The sequence below is a fragment of the Notolabrus celidotus genome, chromosome 7 (assembly GCF_009762535.1).
Source record: "Notolabrus celidotus isolate fNotCel1 chromosome 7, fNotCel1.pri, whole genome shotgun sequence".
In the NCBI taxonomy this organism is placed as follows: domain Eukaryota; kingdom Metazoa; phylum Chordata; class Actinopteri; order Labriformes; family Labridae; genus Notolabrus; species Notolabrus celidotus.
In genome coordinates this window covers 20,216,440-20,239,047 of record NC_048278.1, presented here as the reverse complement: position 1 = coordinate 20,239,047, position 22,608 = coordinate 20,216,440, and the positions used below count along the sequence as shown (strand labels likewise).

Below are 22,608 nucleotides of genomic sequence, written 5' to 3'. Positions count from 1 at the left end.
TTAATCTTGATTACAGATAACAAAAATACCCTCTCACATCATTAGAGCTGGTCAAAAACACAAACACTACATTCTTACCCTAGCATCAGTGACTTTAAACTCTCGGAGGATGTACTGGGGCATGTTGTACTCAGCCATGGGATCCACCACAAAGTACTGGTACCTGGCTGAGCGCTCTGCAGGCCAGTACTGGTGACACTTTTCCTGCAGGAAGACAAGACAGAGACTTTTGTTCAGAGAGGTGAAGCATGTCTGCAAGGAAAACAGTTTCTGACAACTTTTTAACGGAAATCCTCTGCTAGGCTAATAAAATTCATTATTCACTGGAAACTAAACTTGTTTTGTGAGATATGATGTCTATGAGATATCACTCACTCAACTGCCTCTCTCTCACCCATCCTGATATAAGTCTCAGTGCTTGATATAATGTTTTGCATGGCTGAGACTCACCAAAAATAGACACATAATTAATTCATTGTTTTTGTTGTCCCCCTATTTCAAGGAGTGTGCAGCAAAATGAGACTGTTAATGACAGTTTTTAGTGCCAGGGTTGTTTCACTGTAAGGACACCTCACAACCAGCTTTAAAGTTGAGAAGAATGAGAGACGATGTGGAAATAGCTGCAGGTCATTGTGCATTTAGGCAGTTATATTACATAAAAACTCTAATGTAATAAACCCTAAGTACAGCTCAGCGTAGGGCTGCACAGCAAATTATGAATTATTACGTCAAAACAGCATTTGAAATTGGCACATCCCAAAAGTGTGAATTTTCCATGTAAATAAATATTGTTCAATGCAAACAAGCAATGCTTGCTCACTCAGCATGCACTCACTTCACCCACTGGATGCAGACCTTGATATAACAGCCATACCTACATCCTATTGATGCAGTCACATATAGGTGAAGGTAGCCTTAAAAACAACTATCTGAATTAAATCTGGGTTAAGAAGGGACATTTTGCAAACATAAGTATTGTGTAAAAGTTGAGAAACAGCAGACAGATAAAGAGCCTGTAAGTTCACACTAATATGCACTCTTTTATATTTAATGTTTATTTGTCGCACTTCATTTTGTTATCATTGTAGTGTTAAAATTGCAATTACATATGCCTTATTTTTTCACATTATGCTGCAGAATGCTTTATACTTTTTGTTAAAGTGAAATAGTCCTACTATCAAAGACAAATCACAAACCTGTTATTTAATGGCAAATTTTTTTTGTTGAACTATATTGTTTGATGACTTTACTTCAGCTGCTGCACACATTTTGATTATTCTGTAGCTCTGATCTGTTTATATCACCAGGTCTGTGAGCCCAAAGGTCAGAAGAACTAAGTGTCCATTAATATGTGTGTGTGTGTGTGTGTGTGTGTGTGTGTGTGTGTGTGTGTGTGTGTGTGTTTGTATCCGTACCCGTCCCATTTCTCTAAGCTTGGTTAGCATAACAACTATGGTTGAGTTGTGTTCCCACAGCATCCTCCAGTAGTCCTCTGTGGTCTCAGCCAGTGGGCCTTGAGTTGCTATGTAGGCCTTCTGCTGCCTAAAGACACAAATACATGAATTAAACGCTGTTAGCATGCAGATTATTTTACTTGGAATGAAAGAAAGGACATTCTTTATAAAAACTCTGAATGTACACAAACCATTAGCTGATTGAACTACATGCCAACAAGAATCCCTGGAATATGAGATTGGTTCAAATAATTTGTTTCCTTACCTGTATCCGTCAATGAAGCTGGCATTAATGTAGTCTGATCCCTCCACTCCTCTGATTGGCTGCAGACACACTCGTGTTGTCTCGTAGGGCATGATATTCACCAGCCGGTTCTTGAACTTGTTGCAAGGCAGGTTGGCACTCACAAACCGTGACGTGTGGGCCTTGGCACTGGCCAGACGCTGGAACAGAAAAGAAACCAATAATTTATTAGAAACTTTTACAGATCCTTAGCTGCAGGTTTGAAGAAAAGCAAGGGTCAGGACTGCCACATTCTAGAAAAACTTCTTAACAAAAAGAAAAATTCAGACAACTTTGAGGTCCTCATCCAAATGTATTCAACACAAGCCTTGGTTTTCCCTCTGGCAAACCAGAAAACTTCAATTAGAAAAGCTTTACTCGTCAGGCCGGAGGATATTTAGTTGGACATCTTCAATTGAATAAACAAAGGAGGGCTGATAAAGGGGGCGAGGGTATTGGTAGGGAACTGGAGAGGGAATGTAATAAGACGAAGGAGAGAAGGAAGAAGAAAAGCAAGAGTCTGGGGGAACGGAAACCACAAGGCCCCACACTGTCTCTACGCACATATGTGAACCACAGTTCATTCTGCTCCAGTGAGAAAAAAACTTGAGAGAACACACACATACATATGGATATGTGCAGACAGGCAGACGTGAACACATGCCATACACTCTCTCTGACACTCGACCATTGGATGACATGGCTTAAAATTAAAGACAGAACAAAAGATATTGGGCGGAGGGAGACCGCAGACTCTTTGGGGAAACAATGGGGTCTCATGAACTGAGACAGGACCATCGGCAGCTACCGGAGGAACAGAAGTACCTTGTTTTCTTACAACAGACCAAGCTGGAAAATCCCACACTGACCACAAGTTCATCAGTTCATTTGGGTATTTTGAATCCAGTTTGCAGTGCCAACAACAGCAATTCTTCATGTCATTTGGTTTGAATTTGACTTAGTCTTATCAGTAAAGTCTGGACCACACAAAACCCATTGTTGCTTTGATACGTGCCATTATTTTTTACCACGGAGTGAGCTTAAATACACACCGCCCTGTGGGAAACCTCTTAAAATTCAACCAGTGAAGTTTCAGTGAAAGGAAACAAAAATAGTACGTCTAAAGAGGAGGTTGGAGTACCAGAAAGTGCCAGAACGGCTGTATTTCTTCCTTTTCTCACACACATTTTTCAACTTTTCACGATTTTATTTGGGTGATGCTCCTCCACGTGAAACTCCATCCTCCTTTCGTTATCTAGATGAAGGTGGAAAGTGCTGCTTTTGTCCCTTAAGTGTTTGAATGGGACGAAACCTGTGGACTAAGACAACCCTGGCATATGTTTTACATCAATCTAAGACTGAGCAAACACTCCAATGCGCGTTGGGTTCATTGTGATTCTGAGGAGGCCGCTGCCATTAGGACAGGAATGCCCAAGCATAGGATGAAGGAGATTGCTGAGAGTGGCTTTGTGTTTACTTTGCCCTCTGAGCGTCTGAGCAGACATAAACCATTCCAGGAAAAAATTTAAGCCACCTGCTTCCAATATATACCTGTACGGCTCAAACTGACTCTCCCCCCCTTAAACCAACAGAACCAGACAGGTCTGCTGAAAACTTGTGTGGCAAGACGTAAACATAAGAATAAACACAATGAAAATTTCAAGAACAAAATGAAAGTAACACGTCTCAATAACCCTCTGAATCTCTCATGCTGTATTTTTCCTTGCTTGTGCAGTTTTTGAGCTCTGACTTTGAATTCAAATCAGCTCCCTAAATGTTTGACAACACCCAAAAGGCCTTTCTAAAAGATTTTATTTTAACCTTTACCTTTCTAGCCCTCATCTTTTGTTTTTTCTGTGTAAATCCATCATATTTCCAAAACTATGATGCTCTGTAATACTCTCGGTGGAACTCTCTTACCTTGGATTCAAAAGGTGCAATCCCATAATCCCCTTCAAATCCTACCATTCATACTGAGTGTATGTAACTCTCAGAGGGGAGACTGCGAACAGCCCTGGGAAAGATGCTCAGTGACTATCAAGGGCAGGAATTCAAGGTTCACACACGCTGTATGTACACGTGGTGAAGGTTATTCTCAAGCTGTGAGGGAAAGAAATATCCAATTGACCATCCTATGTAGATAAGACATTGGTTTGGAGAAGTTAATTGTTTTGCCAGTTTTGTTTCAAGACAACAAATGTTATCTGTAGATGCTTTACTTAAAAAAAACATCCATGTGAGGCAGTCTTAACTCCACAGGTTGGAAAGTGTGTTATGCTTTTTTGTTCTTTAAGTGTATTTGTGCCCATTAGACATCAAACATGTCACTGAGGACACGCTGAAAGTGCCAGCAGCAGTATCTTGGCTCAGTAGTAAAGATAACATAAGATCGCTTCCAAAGCTCAGTTATTCACATGATGTTGATGTGAGGGACTATTTTTCTGGCTAGGTTTATTGACTTTCTTGCTGCTGGTTAAGAAATAGTCCACCAGATAACCCCCTTGAAACTATGACAACTCATTTTCACTCATATTTTTTGGAAGAAATAAAACAAAAAGGCTAGAATAATTTTGGTGGTGAACTTGGCTGGTGTATATTTTTTGTAGCCAGGCTGGCTGCTTTTTCTTGTTCCCAGTCTTTGTGCTAAACTAACCTTGCCAGCTGTTTGCTACTGCTTCATACTGATAAGGCAGACGGTTTGCAATCCAGTAAACAAAGTTTTCTTAAATAACAATCTATTTATTTAGTTCAGAAAGCTTCCTTAACTCCCTTAGGGACCTTTGCTCTCTGATTGAAGTCTGACAGGAACCAGCCTCGTCTCCAAGCCTCTGTTGTCTCCACATCAAGTCTATGATGTTTCTTATAACAACGAAAGTGGCTATTTACTCTTGTCTATTCTAAATATGATCTATTTCAGGGACACTGCTGTGTGTATCTGGCCCTGCTGTTTGGCCTTCTGTGTGCTGAAGGGCAAAAGAAGGTAAAATCTCTTTTACAGAGAGCAGCTAAGTGTCACATTTGAATCATTTATCAATTCTATAATGACTTACTGATGTATGGTTATGAAATCATTAAGCAGTTGGACTGAATACCCTAACCTCCAAGGACACAGTGATGAGTACTCACCTTGAACTCCAGCTCCATGCCAGTGACATTCTCTCCTGGTTCGATCTGCGTCAGCCTCTGGATGTAGGAGTACAGGTTCCTTGCAGGGACCTCAGTGTTCCCGCAGGTCACAGCCTCCAGCAGTGCATCGTGGATGAAGATGTACTGGTCCTCCGTCTGGACCATGTAGTTCCTCTGGGAGCGCATCAGAGTAACGTGGCCGTAGATGTCGATGGTCTTTTCATGCTTGATTCGCTCCGCCATGGCGTCGATGACAATGAAGCAGCCGGTGCGACCCACTCCAGCACTGAAACAGGACGGTGAAGAGGGGAACAGATGGTGATGTGATTTTCTTAGATAACCTGGAGGTCTGAATTGCTGCACAAATAATTCCCTGAGTGTGTGCTGAGTGTGTCCTCGAACCTGCCACAAATCTGGCCCTGCTGCCAATTATCGCAAAGCTCTTATATGCTGTGCCTAAATCAACTAAGTATCACAAAGGTGCCAGCCAGCAATTTCTCCAACAAAGGACGTAAAAATTGACATCAGCGATGAGTCAGCACCAGCGTCTGACTGGCATTAGGAAGATATCCTCTCCTATCGACACACAATCCAGAAACATAATACATTTAGCTGCCCACCCAAACACTTCACATTTCTGCTGTGCTTGTACCAAAAAGGTGAAACACCCTGACCGAGCAAGTTTCTGCAAGTGAATAAAAACCTCTTTATATGGTTAAATTAATATCAGCAGGTACGCATGTGTGTGTGCGCGCACTGGTGTGTGTGGGTCCAGGTGGAATGAGATTGGGCCCATTGTTTGATACAGAGGCTGGTTGATATGTTAAGGCACATTATGATGGAGTCTTGCCGGGATAATTAAATTTGACTGATAATCCTGTTAGATACTCCATCTGACTGCTTCAGAAGATTAGGAAGAGCTCCTCTGCTGCCAACCTTTTCACCCCCCTCCCTCGTCTCCTTGCCTCTTTATCTTCACTCTAAGTACCAGTCCAACACTCTCACACCAGCCTTGCCACTTTTTCACTCTCACATTTGTGCGTTTTTTGGACTCCCATTTTCTCTCCACCTTCCCTTCTCCTTAATTCATCATTTCCATTCACCGTGTCCTGGATTTGACCTCACCTTCTCTCTCATTCTGCACATACCTCCTCCGCTGACTCCCAGTCCCTTGCTAACTCTACCTCTCAATCATTTCTCAATCCCCCCTTTTCTTTCCTTCCTCTCTTTCTTCCACATCTATACCTCACTAATTCTTCCTCCCGAGAGCTTCAGCACCGTATTCCCTCTGCTGCCCTCCATCGTCTCCCTCCTTCTCTCCCTGGTATGGGCAAATAGCAGCTTCTTCCCAGCTTTGGAGCTCGACACTGTGCCAAGACTCTGATGACAAGTTTCCAGAATCTTCCTCCAACCAAGGCATGAGCCTCCTGCTGCTCAGAGAGCGGCTCATTTGAATATAAACTTATGAACCCAGATCTGCCACCAGTTTTAACACTAAATAGTCAACACTGGAAGCTACTTATGGAAAAGAGGGTCAGCATGGTGGCTGCTGCTGTTGTTAAACCTTCGAGACGATGGAGGAATGTGGGTGTCTGAGCCAGAGAGGATGGTTTGGGGTTAGCATAATGGCAGGTCAATCTCATTTTAGGTCAGGACCTGTGAATGATTTTACACAAGTGCTCTTGAACCAGGGTTGATTTTCAGACTCCCAGGCCTTATGAAAAGTATGCTGCCAAGTAAAACCCAAAATAACACATAAGTGTTTCATACAAGTTCATACACACTCACACTCACACACGCACACGCACACGCACACACACACACACACACACACACACACACACACACACACACACACACAATCAAGCACTAAAGCTGTTTTCCCTTGGGTCAGCAACCACTGGATTGTCTTCCTAGGTGATTTTTTGAATTATTTTGGAACAGAAAATTATAGGAACTGTACCAAAGCATGACAAACACACACACATACACATAAACACATACCTGCAATGGACAACCATTGGTCCTGCATCTGGAGGGTTGCAGGCTTTGACTCTGCGTAGGAAGGCCAGGAAAGGAGTTGGGTGTTCAGGCACCCCGTGGTCCGGCCAGGCCGTGAACTGGAAGTGACGAACCTCACGCTTCTCGTTGGAGCCACTCTAGACAAGCAGACAGACGGACAAGAAGAACAAAGGTAAATCTTGTGGAAAATGACGTAAATGGGTAAACTGCTGAATCAAGGTAATGTCATCTGTCAGATAACTTCAACCTTTATGCACTCTTTGATGTTTGAGTATTTTCAGAATGTTTTATTGCAAAGAAAAAGAGTTTGGGTTGCCTCAGTCTCTTGCGATATGATGGTTGGATTCTGTTTACATAAGATACCTGAACAAAGCCTTAACCAACACCCTTCTTTGTGACCTTGTTTTCTTGAGCATGTCTATCATACAGGAAGTATATTTCAGCAAGAAAAACAGCCACAGCCCCTTTTGTGAAAGAATCATCCTCCTACCACTACTCATAATAAATAAAAACATTCATTAGAATAATGAAAACTGGCCAGACAGTGTTTTCTTTGATTTCAATATAGGAACTGACCTCACAAGAGCTTTTTTATTCATCATAAATCTGGTTTTACGCTATATTTTTATATTATTCCCCTTGAAAAAAACATAAAACCTACAAAGTTAAAATCTTTCTTGACAGTTCCTCATCTCTATTTGTAGTTCTGGACCATTTTTTCCAGCTGGATATATAGGTCACAAATGCAGTATACTGTTGATGTTTTTTAAGAGGGCCCTGTGACTTCCTCACAGGAAGTATCATTAAAACAATGGCATTATTTTCAGTCATGACTAACACACATGAGTATTTTTTTCCGTGTACGGGGGATCGGTCCAAAATAAACTAGTGAGTCTGTGTTCATTGTGATGCACAAACATGTCAGGGGGAACAACATTTGGGCCCACTGATGTGGTTTCGAGAGACTTTAAGCAACAATGGAGGTCAGTTGCACGGAGGGGTAACCTGTGTAACACAAACAATACTTGCTAGTGGGATTAGCTTTAGTATTTTAGGTAGATTTGTTAATAAAAAAAAGCAGAATATCATCAGATTTATCCCTCAAAGGAGAGAAGATTTCACGTGAACAAGCTCAGCATGATAACTGATTAAAACAAGCTTCTTTAATTCAAAATATAAAAAAATAGCATCATTATGTGTCTCTTTAATTGTTAAAGGATCTACAATATATGAATCATTAAAAACCCAATCACCAGTTCTCATGCCGCTTGTCATGTTCATGGGACTTGATTACAGGCAAGGAGACATTCGTGTACAAACTGTGACATGGGCACAGAATCCAGTGCAAGCCCACTAACTTGAATGCATAAATATTTCAAAAGATCAATACGCTCATGACCCAGTTACGCTCCAGTGCACATGTCATGTTACCTTGTACAGAGCGAAGGTCCTGACAGAGTAGGTGGCCAGCTCCACTGTGTCCAGCAGAGTGACCTGGATGAGGCCGTAGGTCTCTGTGCCCCGTGTTGGCCAGTACTGATCACACTTCACCTGCAAAAAAGTGGAGGGAAGAGGCTGTGAGAGATGTGGAGTAGTTTGCATAAGTCTGTGAGCATCTTGTGACAAAGAAGAGAAGAGGAGAGAGCAGACTTGTGTGCACGTGTAAAGAGGCAAAAAAGAAGGAGGAGGGTGTTGAAGCAGATCAGTGAGAGGGTTTGCAGAATTCAGACAGTAATGTTAGGAAAATATGTGCATATAGCTGCAACCCAGCGTGTGTGAGCGGGGTTTTAGTGAGTGTGCAGGGTGGAGAGTGACAGAGAGAGAGAGACAGTCGAGAGAGAGGTGTCTGCTTCTGGGGTGTGATCCTGCATAAGTTGATTCAAATTTTAGAAAAACTGTGTGGCATGAAATTGCCATAGGTTGTTGTGCTCTTAAAATGATCCACCACACAGCAGGAGAAGCTGAGTAAAACCTTAAGCTCAATACATGTACATCGCTCTATATACCAGCCTCGCAAATCCTTCCAAAACTACACCACGCACTCAAAATCCCAGAATCCCCTAACCCTCAAAACACTTTGAATTCCCCTGTATGAGGCTGTCATATTTGTAGTTCCTCAGCTTGGCCTCAGAGACCACAGAGGAGAGAGGAATCAAAAATCCCAGAGGAAAGGGGATGAGGGGAGGAGGAGGAGAAGGAGGGCCTTGGCAGAATCAGGCCAAACCAAACGTTATGTGCTGATCTCTCCAGTCCTCACATCAAAGACAGCAGGGAGCTCAGCTCAGCACGCTCTGCATTCCACTGCTCCAGACTGGGGATTATGCGTTTTGGCCCGGGACTTTCAGGCTGTAATTACCGCTTTTCTACTGTTGTTTTCCCACCAGACCTTGAGACACGGTGGGGACAGGAGTGGTCGTCCGCGTAGGAGGGCCCAGACCCTCCCCAAAGACTAAACAGGATGGTAGTAAACGCCTTATGTAGACATTATATTCTCACTGATATATGGGCTGACAGCACAAATGTGTGGGTTGATCGGTGCTAAACAGAAGAATGCTGGCAAGATTCCCCACCATGGGACCATCTGTGATCATCTGTGTCGTTAATGTGCAAACACATAATGGCTTCATGTTTAGAGGTGTTAAATGAGATTAGATCTTTTCTCTAACAAGCAACCAACTACCCCCTCAAACAAAAGATATAGAGGGCGGGGGACTGAGATATACGGCTAAGTAGATTCCAATCAAATGTTTTTATTGTTGCATAATGTAGGGACTACTTTATTGAATTCGTAGAATTTAAAGCTAAGCAGTCTAAGCACATTCATTGTGTTTACCAGACGGCAGCAATTTACCGCTTACAATTAGAACTTTGTAGTCTTTAACTCTGCAGCGATTATGCAGAGGAAATTTTCATACATCTCCTCAGCTATCGGGTAAATACACGTCTCTTTCAAAAGACTGCACTCAATACTGCACAGCCACCAGACAGGAAAATAGAGAAACAGTCGTGGGTGTGATCATGCAAACTTTAGACACTAATGTGCACTGTTCTGAGCTGCAGTGGTTACCATAAATCCCATTTCCAGACCAAGTTAACTATGAGTGCCTTGTGGTGAGCTGAAAACAATTCTGCATTCTCACTCAAAGCACTGGCTATAGCTCAGAAAAAAGAGGGGGAACAGCACTGAAAAGAGGGTGGGGGGAGAAGGAGTAAGGAGAAAACCATGTGAGGTGAGGTTGCATTTTCAAAGGGATTAGCAAAGGAGAGAAAGAGAGGTCTTGCCTTAGAGAAGAAATAAGAGGGCATCTGAGGGTCAAACAGACACAACAGAGACAGTTGGAAAAAAGTTGAAAAGGGAGCAGAGATTTGAACACAAGACACAGGTTAATAGGAAGAGAAGCACAGATGAGAGGAAAGAATCATTTTCTGAACAGGGTTTTGGACATAATTGGTTAGTACTTAATCATGATTCACACCTCAAGCCATTCGTGTTCATTTTATTCCAACATGACAGTCTCATTACATTGAGTTTTTACTCAAGCGCATATTCTATTAACAACAGCTAAATGCCTTGAAGCTAAATGATTTTCTAATTCATTAACTACCCTCAATTTAGCTGTAATTCCCCAAGTTCATGCTCACCGTTTTCCTCTATCATTTTCTGAAATTCCATTCTGCTCAGTGTAAGAACGCCACATTTTGCTACAGTGCATACCCTCTCTAAAGTTTAACATGGCACTGTTTTCTTGTTCACTATTAAGATGAAAGCTGTATTTTGTCATAAAGTATGAAGTATTTTTGTACTACATGACGTGTCCTTGCTCTTTCTTAAAAGTCCTCTCCTTGTCTTTCCAGTTCTCTTAAATCCATCTGGACCCTGTTGTCCTTCAACATCTTTAAAAATTAATATCCTGCCCTCCTCACTGCGGCCAGACCAACCATATCAAATCCATTTCTGTCTGTATTCAACTCTGGCCTCACTGAACTTATTTATCTCACTTTACAGGAAATCTAGCTTAAAAAGTTATAGAGCACAATTCACTCTCAATCTGTCAGATCCAACCAATCCTGCTTTTCCAAACCACATCATCTCTCCATTCTGTACCCTTATTTTCATGATCTTCTCCTCCTCTTACCTCACTGTGTTGAAGTCTATCCAATAATAATCTACTGAACCCAGTCTGTACCTAAACTCCAACATTTGAACACACAGTTCACAAAAACTGAACTCTGCAGCTACAGGTGGGTGAAAGCAATAATGCGCTGAAATGTACAGTATCCAGTTCAACCTAAGTGACGTGCTTGCCGTACAGGCCAGACCGAGGTATCAAAAGGTGTGCCACACTTAAAAAACTACGAATATCCATCCGGATAGAGGGATTGTAAAAGTGTTTTAGTAATTATCACTCTTTTGGCATTTAATGTAGAACATGAAAGGCTCTAACTGGGTCTTTTGAAGTGTGGTTGTATAAAGTAATTGCTCGTGTAGTGCCAACCCCCATCTATTGCAGGTATTTTATTGATTTGGAGTATCATTTCAAACACTCTCCTTCCAAAATTACCCCCTAATAAAACGCTCTGTTCTAAGAAAAACAAATCTGTGGAAGGTTCCTGGCTGTCATGTACCTTGCAAAAATCAAAGCTGCAGCTGTTTTCTGGGGAAAACATTACTGTCCTCTTTTACTCGCTTGCTGTTAAAGAAACAACTTCTTCACAGTAAACGGAGTAGGTGCATGTTTGGAGAAAGAAACAGCTCAAGCTGCTTGTGTGAGCATCTGTACAAAACCTATTCAAACTGCATGTTCTTTGTACTGTAATCTATCCTGCACTAATGCTACCTTATCATACTTTAGACCTACCAAATGATAGCAATCACCATTTATTCCATTATGCATTTAAGTTTTGACATATCCTACTCTGCAGTTCCTCTGCAGAGTATCCAAGCCAACCAGTCCAATCAAGTCTTCACCTCTACTCTTATTCTCGCCTACAATCTCATGCCGTCTCTACTTTTGTTCCAAAACGCAGCCTACAACGACACCCTAATATTTGCCAAATCCCTTTTCCTTACCCTTGACTTCTCCTCCAGTTTTGTCATCATGATAATGTTTGCGGTGTGCTGCTCCCAAACCATCCTCCAGAATTCCCCGAAGGTCTCAGGGAGGGATCCCTGAGTGGCGATGTAGGCATTCTGACGCCGGTAGCCATCAATATAGTTAGAGTTGATGTAGTCACTGCCCGGGACACCTGCAAGATACAGAAAAAAAGTGAATGTCACTGAGAGTGGAGGGAAGAAATGGAGGGAGATCTGTTCAAATTGAGAAGGGGAATAACTCCTGACAGGGTGAGGTGAGAGGGTATGAGGGAATAAACCAAGGGGAAAAGGAGGGTTAAGTACACACCACTGATTATACGTGTTTTGACATCATCTTACTTATGATGCATGACACTGAGGTTGAATGTTTCTACACTGAGAAAACAGACAATTTCTCTGCCCATGTCATTTTCCTTCCCTGATGATTCTTATTTGATTGACTTCAAAATAATCTATATGGATTATTTAAAGTCTACTGAAAGTATGAAAGCAGGTTTATGTCCCAGTAATAAAGAGTGCGGATCATCTGAGGTCATGGCGGGGAGATTATTATTTTCATGAGGCCAAGCGTCCTTTGGTGTTGGATTGTTCAGCCGTCTTGTTTTATAATACATGCTAAGACGATCATGGGCCTAATCTGAGTATACTCTGGATGTGTCGCTTTGAATGGCAATATGACTGTGAGGCCGTCTCTGTGTAAGACTCGGCTGACACTGCTTGTCCTGGAGGGGATTGTCTCTGTGTGTGTATGCGTGTTTGTGTGTGTGTGTTTGTGTGTGTGTGTGTGTGTGTGTGTGATGTGAGAGACCGCTTGTGTGTGTTTGATTTAGGATCAGTCCTGCTCATCTGGGGCCTAATACCATAATCCCAAAAATCACTGAGTCATAGCTCAAACATGCACACATACACCAAAACAGAAAAGTACACACACGGGCGTACACACAGACGTGCACGCGTGCGTTGAGCCGTGACCCGATTCTGCCGAAGTGGGACAGAAAACTCCTTTTGAGTCGTCTGATAGCGGTTTACACTCAAAGTTAGAAGTCAATGAGCAAACAGAAGAATCCCGGCAGACACTCCTGTAGCTGATTCTCTTCCTGCAGCTTCTTTTATGAACACCCCCTTAGTCCCAAATGCTCGTAAAACCCCAACACACACACACACACACACACACACACACACACACACACACACACACACATTTAAATGACAGAGGGGCACAGAGAGGTTTATACAACTTACTTTAAATTGGATGAGGACAGACGGTAAGAAGAGCTTCAACATATGTTTATCAACCTGAGTCTTTAGAAGACAGCTTGGTTAAATGCTTTGATGTGCTACAACTTTATTGCAAGGGACTACAGCAGAAGCACTATGCAGATAAAACAAACACACACACACACACACACACACACACACACACACACACACACACACACACACACACACACACACACACACACACACACACACACACACACACACACACACACACACACTTCCAGTGACTTGGTGGCTACACTGGCTTGGCAGAGGATGAGCATGTGTGAAGGGAGACTGGGAGCAAAAGTCCATATCTTTGCTTCTGCACATCCTGGAAATGTGTTTCAAATCTATAGTAGAGTATGAATGTGTGTATGTGTGTTTTGCTTTAGTGTGTTTGGACATGCTCAAGAGTATATGCATTTTCTAAGCTGAAAGAAAGACAGACAGCCAGGGCTCCAGGACAGGAGGGGGTGGAAGGGCTGCTCACACATGCTCTGCCCAGATAAGGCTCATCTGTTTGGGCTTGGCCTCCCACTGCCTCCCTCTCTTCACTTTGGAGCTGGCAGTTTCTCTGCCTCAGGTCTTTCCCAGCATAGGTGGGTGAGTGCACTTCAAAACACACACTGGGAACAAGACTGAGACTATTTTTCTTTCACATTTTAGACCGTTTATAAAGGACCAAATCCAGTGAAATTGGCATATAATGAAAATATGTGAGTAAATGGGCTATAATTTACCTCCATGAGCATTTAATTGGTCAAGTAAGAGAGTGTTTAATTGCATGATGTGGTAACACACTGGGTTGGAACAGCAGTGTGTTTGAATCCTAATTTGATCATTTTTATCGCTGATGCAGGCACAGAACTGTTTTTTTGCTGTATGGCAATGGGCAATGAAAAACATTTTTGGGCTATTAATACTCCATCCCTCATGTACAGCAGCTCTCACACACAGCCACACACACATGCATATGCTACCGTAATTGTGGTGACTCCTGCTGACATAATGCACTCCCTAAACCTTAAACCATCACAACTATATGCTCCATCTGAAGCCTTGTGCCCTAACCTTAACCCAAAAACCCAGTCATTGACCTCAAACAGTCCTTTGAAGAGTGACCAAATTTCCCTCACTTCCTAAAAATGTCCTCACTCTCAACTGAGCCCCCACAGAGATAGAAGAAACAGAAGTCATAGACACACACACAAACACACAGGCGGTGTGTCTTACCCTCAATGCTGGAGAGTATAACCCTGGAGTGATCATAGGCGATGACGTTAGCGTAGCGGTTCTTTGGCTTGTTGACCTCCAAGTTGGAGTTCTCCCACGTGAACTGCTGCCCAGGGTCGACGGACTAGAAAACGGAGAAAGGCCGGGTCAGAGAGGAGCATATACTTGACAACAAAAAGCAGACAGAAAATAAGTAGACTAAAAGACTGTGCTCTTAAAGTTCAAGATTTTTGTATGCTTTAATAAGTCAGCTCTTTCAAGAAATGTTGTATTTTTGAAAAGTAGCAACCTCTTATGTTGAACTATAAGCCAATACAGAAATGCAAAAGACTGCAGTTCAGTGTCCACTTGAACTTGTACCTAAAAGCCAAAATGTACATTTGAAATAATCTAAAATAAAGAAAAATGACCGAAAATATTAAGAGCTTATTGGAGACTACTTGTTTTCCATATTTTCTTCTTTCTGAAAACAGTTATTTACAATACGGCATAATAAGAGCAAGAGGTAGGCTGATTTAGCTGACTGGGTGCACATTGTAGCTTTTTAGTAGGAAGCAAGGCTTTGGCCTGAAATTCACCTCTTTGCTGGTTTCTTGGACAGTCACAAGTTAGCTGGACTCAGCATTTTGGCTATAGCATGCGACCACTATCCACATCCATGTTCTTAACAGTCTAGGGTTTCAGTGCTTTTGGTTTGGTAGTTACACGTTAGTAGTTACATGGTAGTAACATTATACTCTGACTGGAGGTTTGTACATTTATCTTGAAGTCTGATTTTTCAAACTTGAAATGCTGACTGGAATGTGATTGATTAATTAGGGCTCTATTGCCAAAGAAACAAAGCACTAATAACTTGATACCCAATCTACCACCCGATTCTCTTATAATCTGAACACACTATTAACATTAAAATTTAGGGTAAGTGAAGCTGATACTGTGTGTTATCATCTGCCTAAAAATGCAAGTTAATGGCAAGTCAGAAAAGCAAGAACTGGACAGTTATGAGTGTAAACTGACTTTAAACTCTATTGCCAAGTATTGCTACAGCGTTGGAAACCAAATACAAATTGGAAGTTAATAAGTTAATATTGAACTTGGACAGGAATGTCCACAAATAAAATATCACATTTTAAGAAACAACCATGATTTAGGGACTTTCCACCTTTGGTAACATAATCCCTCAAAATATGAGCTGCTAGAGAAAAATGATAAAAGCACAATAAATTCCTCTGGGAGAGAAAGGATGGTTGTGTTAGACCAACACATTAAGTTCCTGGAGGGTAATTACAGTGTAACCACTGCTGTTAGCTGGGAGCGGCAGACATGAGGTCATTATGAGGCTGTCGATAGAGAGGGACGAAGAGGAGAGAGCCAGAGCAATTTAGCAATTCTGAATATTTTACGACACATAATTATGGTTTGGTTGGGGAAAAAATGGACAGGAGTGGGTGCTGGATGAGTGCATGAATGCATGTGTATGTGTGTGTGTGTGTGTGTGTGTGTGTGTGTGTGTGTGTGTGTGTGTTTGAGGCTGCTTTCCACACGCTGCCCAGCATCATGTGTGTCTGATTATTACACCGCAATCATTTCTGGCCTCTCTCTCTCTCCCTCAATCCCTCCTCCATCCATCTCTCTCGTTCCCTCGTTAAGGGTTCACTAGCGAACAAAGCACACAGTCATGCAGAGAGAATGTGAGGCTCGACAGAGAGGTTCAAACTCGCACCACAATTACACATACGGCTTTTCTGTCGCTGTGTCTTTATCCTCTCTCCCAATGCTTTTCTCCCTAAAACCTCTTCACTCTGTTTTTCTACTCTTTGCATAATGTGTCCTTGTGTATACGTATCTCCATAGCAGACAATTTGTCTCTCTCTTGTGGTAGCCAATTAGAGCTTCGTGTCTCCTTCTTCACCCAGAGTCCGTTGGTCTAAACTGCTTCTTTTTTTTTTTTTTTAAGTAAAAGAAGCAGTTTTTACCCCTTTAATAGCTCTCTGCGGAGCTCATTGTAATGCTAGCTCTATTTGCTCCACAGCCAGCATGTTGGGGAACATTTGTATGGATGTGTTTTCCTATTTAGTGCCACAGTTCAGCAAACCAAGTTCGGGCACATTGTTATCTCCGACGATATGCCCTTTTTTGTTCCACATTAACTGTGCTGCAAGTTGGTAGAAACTAATCTAGAAGCTTCTTTTTTTGCATCCAGTATCTCTCACTGAGTCTGCTCTTGTTCGCTGCCTCTTCATTTCTAGCTCTGTTTCTCCTTTTTCTCCACCAGAGCGTAGAAATGAGGGCCTGATAACCATCTGGCTGTAAGCAAACCCTCTTTGAGCTTGCAATTTCAATTTCCCCCTTATATTTGTATAGATAACAACAAGACAGCAGGGGGATGAAAATGGGCTTTATCTTGTATCGTCCTATGTAGACGAATGTAGAGACTCTATATGTGGGGCTCAATCTACAGCACTCACCACTGAAATTGAAGCTGAGCAAAAAAGAATTGTGGCGTCAATGATAAATATGTGTCTGCATCAAGACCAGATGAGTTTCCTTACTTAAAGATATTCAGGGACAGATAATCAGCATTCCTACCTCGTACTCTTGAGAAAACTTGAGATTGTCGTTTGCCTTGAGGCGCTCGATGTGATCTGCCATCTCAGAGATGGGGACGGGCGGGTGACTTGCCATGCCTGCCGAGCACAGAAATAGAAAAAGAGGCCATTTGGATACATGTGCAACTACACTCTTTCAGAGGAAAATGTTAAGAGGAAGGATTCTCAGAGGAGGTGTTGTTTAGTGTTCTGTCCATAGTCGGTGGAGGAAGCAAATGGAAGTGTTTCTTTTTTTTGTTAAGTGACCATTTTCTCTCCAGGCAGAGAGAAAGAACAATGTGCGTGTTCGGAAAGTTACTGAAGCACAGTAACATGTCCTCAGAGTATATGCACACACTGCTGGTGAGGATAAAAAAAGAATATGACACAGGCGGTTAAAAATTTTTGCATGATAAAAAGAATTTTGGGATTTCAGAGGTATTCCAGAGGCATTTGGATGAAATGTTGATTCAAGCAGCTTCATCCTACATGGGATGGAAGGTTAGTTAGCGTGAAAATGGGAATGGAAAAAAAAGACAGAAAGAAAGAAAGAAAGAAAGAAAGAAAGAAAGAAAGAAAGAAAGAGAGAGTAAATGAATGTGGTAGAGTGAAAACAATGTCAGCAGAGAGGAGAAGATCTATGGTGGACTAAGACCAACTAACTTGACAAGCGCCGATAACCGCGGTACACTGACACACGATAGGCTGAAAAAGGAAACAACAGCAAGGTTAATCTTATAAATAAAACTAATACTACAACACTCACATTAAATGTCCACACTGTGTCTGTGCTAGTCTGTCTACAGGTGTGTCTTGTGTACCTGGAGTTTGGAAATTTATTCTGCGTAGCTCCACGGGATCGGTGGGATGGTGGGATGACATGGCTTTGCTGCAGGGGAAGCTGCCCTTCCTACCCTCGGCCTCAGCCCTTTTCCTGGAATAACAGAATAACATACCTTTATTTGCACCACAACCGATCCACAACCTCGACTGTTACAAATGTGGAAGAAAAAAATAATGTTGTACTAGATTATTACAAGAATACAGTCATATTACAACAAGAATTTGTATTTTTGTCGTAAATTTATGGGCAAAGGGTCTTTATGCTAATCCATGGTTAGCCTGTATGTTATTTTGAAGGGAAAGGAGCAGAGGAGCAGCCAGCTGCCTGCATTAAAATGAGGAATGCGGAGCATCTTGTGTAGTTATACTTAAAGACAGGTTTTATTAATAACTGAACACTCAATCTTTTAGCACATCAGCACCACATTGTCAAAAGTATCAGTGTTCTGAAAAAATAAGAAACTGAGTCTATTCTGAAGAAAGGCAGACTAACAGGCAGCCTGTGCATGCTTCTGCAACAGCTGCCTGTCCTCATCTGTTGAGTGCAACTTCACAAGATGATCTACAATAGAGCCGGGTGATATTGAAAAAGATGTTATCACGATAAAATGTTTCATATCAGTCGACATCGATAATTATTACCATAAATATCAAATCATTATTTCATTTAAATTTAAAGTCAGATTTTTGCTCCTGAGTGAAAGTTGAAGATAGTTTGTTAACTTGTGTCTGGAATTTAGTTCTCTGATAAGCTTCTTGATTCCATCATTTTTGATGCTGCTAAAAGGAGCAGGTCAGATGAGTTTTTTGTGAAGTTTTAGTTTGTAGATTCTTACTTTTCTCCAGTTGAGATAATTTGCATAATTTGATTTAAATGTACAACAAAGATATATCAAATTGTGTACGGTCTATCATTTCATAGAGTATCTTTTTTTAGTAGTGCACTCCCCTGTAAGGTTTTTCAGGATTACAGGCAGAGTGATATTGTTTCCCACAGTGCAGTGAACGCATCCTGGTTGTTCAGTGTTCATGTGTACTACGGTCACGTTGGACATTGGATGTGTTCAAAATGCATAGCAGAAATTGTCTCCATGCGCTTCTTTTACCCACATCCTGAAAGTGTATTTAATTAAGTGTGTTAAGTTAATAGTTAAAGCCGAGTTCACACAGTGTTAGACTAACGACTCTGCTTTGATCTGGTAGGTTTTGAGTTGTCTTCAGTGTCGCTGAACATTCCAATTGAAACGTCTTTAAGCCCTGCCAACCTCCTTGGCTCTTCAATTATGTCTTCTTCTTCTGTCTAACATTAGGTGGCAACTAGCGTCAAAGGTACATTAATCACAGGTTTGAATATATCGAATTTTATCAAACATTTGTTATATTTATATTGAGAAAGATTATATCACAAAAATCATCGTTATCAAATTATCCCCCAGCCCTAATCTACCTTCCTGCATCCATGTTTTAGTGCACACGGCTGACCGCTCTTCTTATATCACCGTATATGTTATTTTAGTCTACATAAACATGGTCTGTTATTACGACTTCTTTTCATAAAGTCACAACCTTACTTTTGTAAGGTTGTGACTTTATTCTTTTAAATTCAGGGTTTAAATCTTGTAAATTTTTGAGTTTATTCTGGTAAATTTCCTCCTGTTTTCTCTTTCGACTTTATTCTTGTGATGCAGTCATCAAAGCAACGTCAAGGTTATCCTGACTCTACTGGCATCTACAATTTAAACAATAAAAAAGGGTTTTCTCAGTAGGACAGAAGAAAATGGTGATGAGTAGAGTTTGTTTACCTGTCAGGTTTGCTGGATCCAAACAGGGAGAAGAGCAGATGAAAGGATAGAGAAAAACGAATGACATTAGTGTCCATTCAATAAACATCAGGGACTACAGCAGTGCAGAACTCATTATTCTGTCCCTCTCATTAAAACGAATAAGTCTCTCGTAACAACGTTTGGCATGACAAGAGGCACCTTCTGTAGATACAAAGTTAATCAGCTAATGTAAATCCACCAAAACCATTCACCCAGGACATTTCCTCCCAGGACACCCTCTAACTGTGACATGTATAATATTATATGAAAATATACTGAAAAGTGCAACCCTGCCAACCATAAAAGGCTGTGAATCACTACAGGTTACACTCCAGGGCGTATTAACTTTGGATTATTACCATCAAGGTTAATAATTCTGCAATGCCACATCAGTCACAGTGATTATTTATGTGCATTAACTGAGCTCTCGCCAGAAGAGCAGATGATTATCATGAATAATGCTAATAGCTGATAATGTTATCTTCCCCTATCTGTTATGTGAGCCAACTGTGCCACCTGTGTTCTGACTTCAAGAACACATTACAAAAAAAAACCCTTAAATAAAGAATATTTGAGAGCTTAACTCAGATGTGATTAGTATAACAGATTTTAGTCCTGTTGGCTGCAGAAGTGATGGAAACATGTAATGAGTTTTGATGTGAGAGAAGACTTGAGGGATGGGGTGATGGTCTTGTTTGTGACCTTGCTCCTTCATAAACTATTTGATAAACTGTCATATGAGTTAGACTGGTCCATCTACAGGGAGGGACTTGATAAAATTACATTCTAACCAAAACAATATTTAGAGACAAATAACACAGAGGGGCAACACACTTAACAATAACAAAAACATGTAAGTCGCTTCTGTGAAGATACTGGTTGACTTGTTTTCACCAAAATTCCTGTTATACTTTTTAATTTGCCATTTTTTATTTTCTCATTTTAATCTCTTTTCTCTTTCTCTCATTGATCCAGAAATTTCCCAAAACATTTCCTCATCTTCCTCACCATCCTGCTGTCCTTACCTCTTAAAGAGGAGAATGGCAATGACAATGCAGACGATGAAGATGACTGCCAGCACAGGCCCCACTACCCACAACAGACCCTCCTCCTCATCAACAATTGGCTGAGGATCCACATCCGATGAGGTCACTGGATCGGAGTAAGGGCTGGTGGCAAACATAGTCTGGAGGAAAACACAGTTTCATTCATTAATTTATGTTCACACATAAATCAGCAAAATTTGTAGTTACTTATGTGAACTGTACGTGTTTGTGTTAAGACTCACATTCTCAGAAAGGTCGAGTAGCGCAAGCACAAAGAAAACATACTCCTGTCCGTTCTGCATGGGACGATTGCGGAAGTCGCCGTAGTTTCGTCCGTCGCCGAGCGTGAACTCCATGGGAAGGAACTTAAAGTGAGCGCTGACGTAGGCCCTTGGATCTGATTGGCCTGCCTGTCTGCGGATGCGGAGGGCACGACTAATGCTGGTCCTGTTGATCTCTTTCAGAAGCTGAAAAGGAATAAAAACAGGGGATGGGTAGACAGAGATAGATGGAGAAGAGGGGGGAGGAGGGGAGGAGAGAGGAATTAATCAAGCAAAAAGCAAAGAGATTGACAGAAAAGATAAGAAATGAAAGGAAATGGGGGACTAAAAGACATCAAACGTAATTTGTATGTGATATATGTCAAGTTCAAACAAAGTGCAGCATCAAAGGCCAGCTACATGGTGATTTAACAATGCTGCCTTGAGAAAAAAAATCATTGTAACCATTTTTATGCAACTCTAATAACATTTTCCTGATGTTGTTTAACATTTAGAGATTGTACACCTGAGCTTCTTGAAAGAACAGGTTGGGAAAAAGGGTAAGTTTCGGCGATTTCCCCCCCACACAAAAACCTTTGTCAGTGAAGGAATAATACGCTGCCTAGAGCATTATCACCTGAGCATAAATGTCTTCATCATCGACTGAATTGCTAAGTCATTTATCCATTGAGACAGTGGGCCCCATAAAAATTCCATTGAAACTAATCTCATACACATGAATGGGCTTTCAGAGCGGCATAATGAGGTGATGAAGTCTTTAGAAAAATGCAGGAAGTGGAATTAAATGGAGAATGTTATGTGAAAGACTTGTTGGCTTGAACAGGGAATGGATGACAAGGTAATTTACCTTTGAATAACAAGATACAAGTAGCATAATACAACAGAGGTAAAAATAACAAGCTTAAAAGTTGAATTCATTTTACTGTACTATGGTTGTCAATGACTAGGAAGGAGTTAAAATACTCAACGAATCAAGCTAGCAGACACAATATCAAACAGAGCTGTGGCTGATCTTAAAGCTAGTGGTTTTGGAATGAAACTAAACTTCCTAATTAATATATAGTAAGACCATTTAAAAAAAAGAAACATACTTGTGGTATTAGCGTAAAGCTGTCATAATTAAATTAATGGGGTCACTGTTTTTGTAATATCCTTTTTTGACGATGTGTTCAGTATCAAGTTGTATCTGGGACAATTTTCTTCTGTCAATCATTTCAATTCTTGGCTCAGCAAAACACAACATTGGACTCCTTATCTGCCCTAGCTAAAAAAAAAATAAAAAAGAACAAACACTTTATTTGATCTGCTCTAAAAAGGTTCAATTTATGTTCACAGTTTTGAAGTGCTAAGCCTTTCTCATTGGGCCTTTTTCAGAAGAACTAAACCTTAATCTACCATCAAGCATCTTTCTGATGCTTGTGCCATGAATGACTGCTTTTGAAATTTTTAGTTTAACTTTTACTCCTTTAGTTTTGGACAATCTTGGATCCAAAAATCTGTTCCTTACATTCCTGCATCAAGGGTTTGATCTGACTGCTCAAAACGAAAAAA

The 22,608-nt window shown here is 41.2% G+C and overlaps 1 protein-coding gene across 1 annotated transcript in view; it reads right to left on the bottom strand.

Annotated features, from left to right (window-relative positions):
- ptprdb (protein tyrosine phosphatase receptor type Db) overlaps positions 1-22,608 on the bottom strand; it is a 168,152-nt gene that overhangs the window by 5,350 nt on the left and 140,194 nt on the right. The window contains exons 28-40 of the mRNA XM_034688756.1: positions 21,019-21,243; positions 20,756-20,916; positions 19,710-19,721; positions 17,886-17,998; positions 17,066-17,163; positions 14,477-14,600; positions 11,957-12,132; positions 8,317-8,436; positions 6,868-7,022; positions 4,864-5,149; positions 1,720-1,898; positions 1,416-1,542; positions 79-204 (exon numbers count right to left, since the gene is read on the bottom strand). Of these exons, the coding sequence (XP_034544647.1) occupies positions 79-204; positions 1,416-1,542; positions 1,720-1,898; positions 4,864-5,149; positions 6,868-7,022; positions 8,317-8,436; positions 11,957-12,132; positions 14,477-14,600; positions 17,066-17,163; positions 17,886-17,998; positions 19,710-19,721; positions 20,756-20,916; positions 21,019-21,243 (1,902 nt within the window). The remainder of the gene's footprint in view (positions 1-78; positions 205-1,415; positions 1,543-1,719; positions 1,899-4,863; positions 5,150-6,867; positions 7,023-8,316; positions 8,437-11,956; positions 12,133-14,476; positions 14,601-17,065; positions 17,164-17,885; positions 17,999-19,709; positions 19,722-20,755; positions 20,917-21,018; positions 21,244-22,608) is intronic.